The 9,566-nt window shown below is 41.1% G+C and overlaps 1 protein-coding gene across 2 annotated transcripts in view; it reads right to left on the reverse strand.

Moving 5' to 3' along the window:
* RAP2C (RAP2C, member of RAS oncogene family) overlaps positions 1-9,202 on the reverse strand; it is a 15,599-nt gene extending 6,397 nt beyond the window's left edge. Inside the window, exons 1-3 of one of the 2 annotated variants that reach the window (XM_023734308.1) lie at positions 9,041-9,199; positions 8,759-8,919; positions 5,903-6,221 (exon numbers count right to left, since the gene is read on the reverse strand). In XM_023734308.1, coding sequence (XP_023590076.1) covers positions 5,943-6,221; positions 8,759-8,833 — 354 coding nt within the window. In that variant the 5' untranslated portion in view covers positions 8,834-8,919; positions 9,041-9,199 and the 3' untranslated portion in view covers positions 5,903-5,942. Of the gene's footprint in view, positions 1-5,902; positions 6,222-8,758 lie in introns of both variants that reach the window. The other variant, XM_004379629.2, reaches the window with a different exon arrangement.
* Between the last annotated feature and the right edge of the window lie 364 nt (positions 9,203-9,566).

Below are 9,566 nucleotides of genomic sequence, written 5' to 3' on the forward strand. Positions count from 1 at the left end.
GGGGGGGGGGGCAGTCCAAATCATTTGCTCAGGAAATTATGGAATAGGGTCTCCCAAGTGGAGTAAATTGGTACACGAGGGTACCAAACACAGAACTGAAAGAACAAAGATCATTAATGATGTCAGCCTGAAGAAAAATGGAGATTCTTAATTCAAGACTAGCACATCATTTCCCGTGGCAGCAGAATGCCTGGGACGTTAACAAAGGCTCCTGAAAGGCTTAGCAGTTTATGAATGTCTTTTTTAGCCTCGCTGGGCTTTACTATTTCTAAATACAATGGAATTTACTAGCATTCTTTCTCCCTCTCTGTAAAGCAAATACAAATATGCACTCTTAATTGCTTTTAGTCTTTTTGCCAGTTTTTAGATAAATGATCTGCTGAGGATTTAACCAATGGACTTGTTTTTTTAAGTGAATTTCCCTTCACATTTTTTTACTTGGCATCTTCATATCCCAGTTAAATATTAGTTATGTAGAACACCAGGCTGGAATTCTGTTGCTAGAGGTTATGTTTTTGTTAAACCTCTATCCTAATTTGCATAATAGTCAGGAAGGCTACGGCGGGCGCGGGCGAGGGGGAGAGGGGGGAGGACTTGGTCATTAAAAGGGCTCACCTGTCACCCACTAAGCATCTGGTGTGGATCCTTGTAACGGAGGTGGAACCACACTTTAGGGAGAGCGTGCACCCTAAAAGTGTATGGTAAACCCGGGCTAAAGGGAAGAGCTAAGCTATTTTTCTTATTTCCTAGGCTTTCTGAAGGCTCCAAAAGGGTCCACTGGTTTAATGAGCTCAATTTTGAGATTTCCAATAGTATGACCATGTCCACTGACAATAAGGAGCAGTGTGAGCCCTAGGATAGGATCCCAACTTCTAGTTTTGAACTAGACCAGGTAGAGCACGGCTGCTCTCACAACTCTAAATTGCTTTTTCTGAACCTGATATTCCTAAGACTGTGGCTAATCAAAGGAATTCGGGAGTATGTTTTTGGTAGGATAAGTTTTTCCAACAGCTGACAGGACTTAAGTTTTTCTTAGTGATAGTATCTTCTGAATTTTAGAATTCCACTGAAAAGTAATCCCACGAGGAGAATCTTTCCTGTAGTATGGCTAGAACACTTCCTTGGTGGCAATGCTCCAACTCCATGATGCAATTTTTGTTAATTCTACTGATGGCTCATTTTAAGCCAGAGAGGTAATGTAGTAAAACTGAATGGCTCATATGCATTTCATTCTGCAATAAAAACCTAATCTTGAGGTTAAAAGGAAGCAATTAAAGAGGGAGTAGATATACAAAGAGTCATTCTAATCACCAGGGCATCTCCACACCCAGAGCAGGTCTAACTAGGTGCCTGTTCACTCTCAGCAGTCCCAAACCATGAACCTGGTGGGGGTCAATGAAGGTCTGAGAGAATGAGAGGCGGCAGAAAGGGCAAAGCAGCTCTGCTCTTCTTTCTCCCTAGGTCCACTGTAGACCTTTATGCTACACACCACCCTCACAGCGTGCTTCCTGCTCCATTCAAGGACTCCATACCTCAGGCTCCCCTTTGCCTCCCCATGTGTAGTGGGCAACAGATGAGCATTAGAAAGACGCTATTTTCCCTACTCAAAGTGATACACAGAATAGGGCAGGGATCAAAAGACAAGAGGAGGTAGCTAACAAAACTGTAACTTCTGCAACAGAATTCCACCCCAGTGCTTTACTGATATGATTAATATTTAACTTGGATATGAAAATGTCAGCATTTTAAAGTACAATGTGATTTTGTTTGAGGATTTCCTCCTCACATTCGCTAAATCCCCAGCATATCCTATCTAAGTAAACGCTGGACAAAAAGATGAGAAACAATTCTGACTCCACATTTTTATTTATTGAAAAAAAAAAAAAAAAACCCTAGAAAATACTAATCAATTCCATTGTGTTTAGAAATAGTAAGCCCAGCGAGGCTAAAATGACATTCATAGATGGTGAAGCCTTTCAGGAGCCTTTGTTAACGACCCAGGCATTCTGCTGCCACGTGAAATGATGTGCTAGTCTTGAATCGAGAATTTCCCTTTTTCTTCAGGCTGACATCAATAATGAACTGGGGCTGACATAAATAATGACCTTTGTTCTTTCAGTTTGATGCCTGGTGTTTGGTACTCTTATGCACCATTTACTCTAGTTGGGAGAACCCATTTCATAATACACTTTGAGAAAAACGCTATAAAATCTTGCGGAAGACCGTCAAAGTGTTGTGAAAGACATCCTTTTTACTCCTGTTTTCTGTTTTTTTTTTTTTTTATAGCTGGACCAAGATATAGGAATCCTTGAAAAATAATCTTTAAAAAATTCTATTTGCCAAAAGGGTATACTAAACTGTCACATTTAAGGGATAAGTTTTCTGCACTTCCTCCTTTCCTGTGGACAGAATATTTTAGGATATTATTACTATTTATTACTATTTTGCTCTTTCTTGGCATCCCTTTTGTTTGGAATCCACCCCCACCCCTCCAATCCTACTCATTCCTCAAGGCCTGACTCAAATGCTATAGTCCCCAATACCACTAACTCAGTGGTTCTCATCCAGGGGCAACGTTGCCCCCCAGCAGACATGTGCATGTCTGGAATAATTCTGGATGTCACCACTTTGTGCGGGGGCGGGGGGGGGAGGGTGCTACTGGCATCTAGCGGGAATAGGCCAGTTCTGCTAAGCATCCTACAACGCACAGGACAGCCCCCCACAACAAAGAATGATCTGGCCCAAAATGTCAATGGAGCCCAGGTTGAGAAACCGTGCTCTAACTAGATGTGGTCTCTCCTTTCCCCAAACCCCACAGGACTCTTTTACTTCTTTTATAAGATAATCAGATTATTAACAAAACATTCATCCTTCTCAACAACAGTATACCAACACAGCCAACTGCTAATTATTGACACCAACACAGAGGAGCTATGATGTAGTCAATAAAGCCAAAACAGGGTTCCAGCACTGACCTGGGTTTTTATTATATTGCTGCTGCACAATAAAAGAAGCCCTTCAAAGCGCTTGATGGCAGGCTCCTCAGGCCAGTAAGGAAACCTGGCATGAAGGCAGGGCAGAAAGAATCTGACCGTGCTTCCAAACTTACACTAAGATAACTGCCAGTGGCAGGGTAAAAGGTGAGGAAACAATCAATCCTGGGAGCCATGCCGATGAACAGGTGTTGGGCAAAAGACTGGTGACCCAGACTGAAGGGTGGTAAGAAATAAATGTGAGGAATTATCAGAAGCAATTCTTAGAGCATTAATAAATTTTCCCTATTAACTAAGAGCAACCAGTGACCAACTAACAAGCACAGCCTTTCTGACTTCTTTTAGTCTTCTTATTTCTAACTTGGACAAGGTACTCTTCTAAATATTAAGGAAAACCATTTCTCACATCACCTTTACCTGTCAAAGTTCGATCTTCAATCTAGATGTGGAACTTGAGAGACTTCATAGTCCCACGGCTCAAGCTACGGAATTCACAATCCCATTTACCTAATTTTTAGGTAAATAGTGAGCAGGCACAACCACAAACTTCACTGGCCTCAGAGTACAGACTCCCATACACATCCATTCAATCTTATTTGATTGATGGCCGAAAGAGAAAAAAAAGAAACGGCACATGTGTGCTTTGTTCTAAAAGACCTTGGTCAGAGAATTCCCTTTAATATTACCAGAAATTCAAGCTGATCAGATATTTTATTTCAAGGCCCACACCTTCATTTGTGTATTCTGCTTACAAAAACGAAAACCAAACAAACAAAACACTACTCGGGCAATTTGTCCCATTATTAAAGAAATAAGCGATTATTGATATTAAAATATTTTCTGATTCCCTATTAAAAAAAACAAGAAATAAGTTAAGACTTAAGTCCCAAGAACAAAATCAAAACCAAATCCACTGCCATCAGGTCGAATTCCGACTCATAGTGACCCTGCAGGACAGAGTAGAACTGCCCCAAACGGTTTCCAAGGCTGTAAATCTCTACGGCAGACTGCCACATCCTTCTCCTGCTCCAGAGCAGCTGGTGGGTTCAAACCACCAACCTTTCAGTTAGCAGCCGAGAGCTTAACCACTGTGCCACCAGACCTCCTAAGACTTAAGCACAGTTGACTTAAAATAGAAAAATAAAAAAAGAAGCTATGTATTCACTCCTGTAGGTAACCAAATGGATTAAAAGTAATTTAGATCACAAAAAGCTGCACGATGAAATTAACTCAGAAATTCAGAATAAGAAAGGTTAAAATAAACAACAACAAAAAAGCTTTAGAAGTTATCCACTTATCAATTTGAGACAGTTGGCCCCCTACATGATGAGATCAATTTTATTCAGTTCACTTCCTATAGCTGTGTACATTAATGATGGAAAGAAAATTGGGAACATTTTGTGGGAGTTGGTTAATTTTTTATAAAGATGATAAAACTAAAACAAAACATGTACACTTTTGTCATCTGCCCAGTTAAAAAGTGTCAGAGAAACAGAGCACAACGGTATGATACAATCGCCACTGAACTTGTTCAAACTTGAAGCTGGCTTATAATTTAAGAAGTGAGATTACGGAAGCAAGAACGTGGGACTTGCTCACGTACATACACCAATCTCTGCCTCAATAAGGGCTATACTACAAATGCAATGCTATCAACAGCATATATGCCAGTCTAGAGCCTGAACAGTGACTTTGTAAGATAACAGATGTAGCTAGCCATAAAAAAAAAAAAGAGTTTTCATCATATTCTGGTATGCTAAAAGGCTGATGAGTGAAAGCATTTTGAATAAAGCACTGTTGTCATCCTTCATTTTCAAAGATGACACTACCTGACAGGAGACCCGAGTCTGCAAAGATAAATTAGGGACCGTTAGTCTTTTCTCCAGGGAGTACATATAAAGCCAGGCCTTTGATTAGGAATCATCACTCCAATCTGAAATGCCTGTTGCCATTTGCAACACTGCCTCCAAGACCTGAGGTCAACCTTGGCTCAAAAAGATCAATTCTGTTCCTGATATTGTCAGGCTAGTCTGGCATTTGCTGTGGCTTCTCAGTCATCCATGCTGTTGGTTGTTTTATATTGTTATCTAAGTGTTACCAGCTGTGTGAGACTATCTGCCCAATTACAATTGAGATTAAAAGATCATGACACGAATAAAAGAATCTCATTTTCAAGGCTCAGTAAGTTTTACAAAACCTTGCTTTTTCAAAAACTCATTCACTTAAAGACTTTTGTGAAGTTATTTAACTCAATGAAAGGCTTGAGGTTTTTGTTATTTGCTCTTGTGAACTCTATTATTTATTAAAATGAATAAAAATGTTTCCTGTGCTTGGGGGTGGTCCCTTCTAACCCATCACAGGTGATTTAACCAGATTCTCATTTGGACCATATATTCAAGGTGCATTGTGGCAGTATACTTTGTTATTACTACCAGAGGTCACTTAAATCCCTTAAGTGCAAGGCACTTAAAATAAGCATCCTGTTAAATCAAACACTCGGGCGATTAATAAACTGAAGATTTCAATTACAGCAGCTCTCCAGTCCAGGATATAAAAGCCTAGAAAACAAAACTAATCATCTTCTGAAATTATTACTGAATGCTGTCCTGTGCATTTTGGATGCTAAATCAACAAGACAGAGAAAGGTGTACTATCATTTAACTAACTTAAAGAAATGTTATCAATAAAGCCGAGAGGTAAGAACAGCAACTCACTTTGAAAAAATAAATCTTGGTGATGAGAACAGAGGCAATTCCTTACCTTCCTTTCGCTTACGTGTACATTTGGCATTTTCTACAATGAGTGTTGACGACTTTTGTGCTAAGGAAAATGTGTATTAACCATCTTTTTGTTATATTTGATCAAAAACAGAGCACTACCTGGCTCATAGGGTTCCAGCAACCACTAACCTGCTCGGTATGGCCATGATTGAGGTTATCTTTATCTTTTTTACTGGACAACGCAAGTTGTACAACACTGATCTTGCTTCTCGGGCAGGGATGAATAGTTCATTTGCCTGACGATCTCAGCAAAAAGTTCATCCACCATTGATTTACTTTTTGCCGATGTCTCCATGAAAGGACAGCCCCATTCTTGAGCCAGAGCTCTGCCTTCGGAAGACATAACCTCTCTTTCTGGTTCCAGATCCACTTTATTTCCTACTAGGATTAGTGGGACTTTTTCGTATCTCTTCACTCTGACAATCTGATCTCTCATTGGCTTGATATCCTATTCAAACAATCATAAAGAGAAAGAAAAAAAATTACGCTGTTTGCATAACCATAACAGAAGTAATAAAATATCGCAAAAAGACATCCCTCAGTGATGTCTTATAAAGCTGAATCCAAAATAAAATCACACACCCAAAGAGAGAAAATGTCATTTTCTCCACTGAACTAGATATTTTCTACAGGCCCTACTTGCTGGGTTTCTATCAAGAATAATTGAAAACGTAGCTTATGCATTAACCTTCCGACTCATATAATCATTTCTTCCCCCCCAGTCTATTCTAGTTAAGAAAGGAAGTTCCCCAAATATGATTAATCCATTCGTATGTGAAGGTGTTCGGCTATCTCCTTAAACCTGCCTGCTTGTCGTCACGCCTTGTAACACCTGTTATCCTAGCACAGGACTGCAGCATCTATGCATTCCTAGGCATTGAGTAAGAGTGCTGGAGAGAAAGTGTTTTAGGTAGGAACAACAACACTTTCGAATACCTAGAAGACCAAAGTTAAAAACAGACGAAATATTTCATTTTAAATTTAACGGTCTGCCTTTATCCCAATAAAATCAAACACTAGTGTATTTTCAAATACACTAGAAACTATGTAACAGTCAGCAACTCCCAGGAAGGACACTGAACAGGGAGTCAGGGGTGGGAAGAAGTCCTATTATTTTTTGCATATCTTTGTTTTTACTACTTGAATTTTTTTCCATGTGTATTACATTTTCTAATTTAAAAACCAATGAATTAGACACATAATAAAAAGAACCTTCACAATTCTCTAGTAGCATCAACTTTGGGAGGGAAAAAACGATCGATTTAAGACAATACTCTAGATTGAATCCTAACATTACAAATTGTTTTTGATTTTTCATAACTTAAAAGGTTTGACTTAAATAGAAAACATGTGTTCAGTCTGAGTAGCTACAGTAAACACGATATTCACATGTGGGATGAAGGAAAAAAATGGGACTCTGAAAATTTAGGGGAAAAATCGTTATTGAATATTTGCAACGATGTTGTTTGGGTATCAGTTCAGTCTTCCAGGTTAAGCTTCTTTTCCCTGTGACCTTAGGGAAACACAAATTCAGCTGAGAATCCAAAGTTATGGAATTTGGGTTCAAAAAAGTTAAAGTCTTTGTTGAAATGATGGCACAGTTTTCCACTCCCTATTTATGTCTGTAACAGAAGTGGATATAATGGAAATCTTATGAAAAACCCTTCAAGAGAGTTTCAGCCTCAGGAGAGTCAGCTAATAGAATAACAAATCTCCTGAGGGTCCTTTAGAAAGAAAATGCCTGTCAAATAGCACCTTTAGTACTTTGGTACTTTCTGGGGAAAATGCTTTTATGATACAATTGCTTTGGAATTTAAGCCTACATAAAATGAACTTTAGTTTGGTCGTAATAGCTCTGATTCATTTACCCAGAACTTAACATTTAAAAAAAATTCTAAAGTTGGTATTTATTGGTTAGGTTACTGGAAAAGTTCACTCTATTACTTTAAATTTAAAATACTAAAGAAAGTCAAATTAGCAAATTGTACTGTATTGGCTAAAGCACTTAATGTCTCTTATGTAAACACCATTAAGTGCATACCTTTAAATGCAAAAAAAATATACATATATACATATCTCCATTTCCTAAGTCAATGAAGGTCAATACGATGGGTCAATATGAGGTTATTTACTTTCAAGGAATAAATAGCAACATTTATTGCATCTCTTAAAATAACGTTAACCCTTCAGTCTGTCTCCCAGTGAAGGGCAGGACAGATTTTCCTACGAAATTGGACCACATCCAGTTTGGCCACCCAGCTAGGGTGAGAAATCTGCACTTGTTCTGTGTTCTCAGATCTACAAGTTTTCTAAAAATATAGTTAATGTTACCAGAAACGGTTTGGACAAACTGCAGAAAAGGAGAGTCATTCCTGCTTTTTCGTTAGTAACTAATTCTGGATACTAGTCTTGTCAATTAGTAACGTCCCTTTATACCAAACCCCCAAGTAAGTACGCAAAATGCCCAGAAGGCAGGTCTCCGTTCTTCATCTTGCAGCACTAAGATTTACGAACCTAGCTGAGAAACTTGGGTGAGCACAGAGTGGGGGCGGGAGGAAAAGCAGACACAGAGGGCTTATCTGTGCAACAGATAATGGGCGCCAAATAATTTGCTTTTCAATGTGCTCTATTTACCCGAGATTATCTGTAAAATAATGTTTTGTTGAGCACAATAATCAATACTTGTTGAATTGAAAACCAGCAACTCCAGAAGGTTATATTCCGAAAGGCGAAATATACGCAGACTGACATTTCTTTTTCACGTTTCTTTGACTTTAAAATAACTTTAAAATATTTGTTGACAGTTTAGTACTTTCTATAGAAACAACCCGATACTCTTCCCTGCGAGGAGTAACCTCCAAAATGCCCCAAGTCTAGCTTTCAAAAGCCAAACATAGTCATTAACTCACAGTTCAAGCAAACCAGAAGTCGAGACAGGATTACCACACCCCCCTTCTAACAAATCACAAGATTTGGTTTGGTTACCTGAAAAGACTGCTGGTTAACCAGACTATAAACCAGGATGAAACCTTGGCCGTTTTTGATGTAGAGATCTCTCATGGAGGCAAACTGCTCAGTTCCTGCGGTGTCCAGAATTTCCAGCACGGAGGGGGAAGAGTCCACTTCGATCTCTTTGCGGTAGAAATCTTCAATGGTGGGGTCATATTTCTCAATGAAAGTCCCGGTGACAAACTGCACAGTCAGGGCAGATTTGCCAACCCCTCCGCTCCCTAACACCACTACCTTGTATTCCCTCATGAGTCTCACCTTCACCAACTCCTACCAGAGGGGGGGAAACAGCACCCCGCTAGCTGCGGCGAGGCGATGCGGAAGGTGGGCGGAAATCTGCGAACTGGGGCGGAGAGTGCAGCGCAGCCGAGGGCCCAACAGGGAAGAAGAGGAAGTTGAAGGCGGGGGAGGGGAAGAGCCCAGTGTCGGGGTGGGTGGGGATGGGAGAGCAATGCCCTTCCTATAGGAGCTGGAGCCCAGGCAGGGGGCGTCCCAGTGAGGGACGGGGCGGGGGCGCCGAAAGGGGACCCCGTGGGAAGCGACCGCCCGGCACCCCTCCCCCGCCCAGCACACAAAGGGGCCCAGGGACCCCCGCTTCCTGCTGGCGCCGCCAAACCGCCCGGGCCTGCGGCCGCCGCTCCCGTCACTGCTGCCCGGGCGGGTCTCCGGGCCCCGGTTCCCGCGGGGTCGTCCGGCCTGCGAGGGGGGAGAGGAGCGCACGTTACCCGCCTGCCCCCCGTCCGCCTCCCCCGGCGCCCACCCACCCGGACCGGTCCGTCACGCC

Source organism: Trichechus manatus, unplaced genomic scaffold, assembly GCF_000243295.1.
Source record: "Trichechus manatus latirostris isolate Lorelei unplaced genomic scaffold, TriManLat1.0 scaffold00066, whole genome shotgun sequence".
Lineage (NCBI taxonomy): Eukaryota > Metazoa > Chordata > Mammalia > Sirenia > Trichechidae > Trichechus > Trichechus manatus.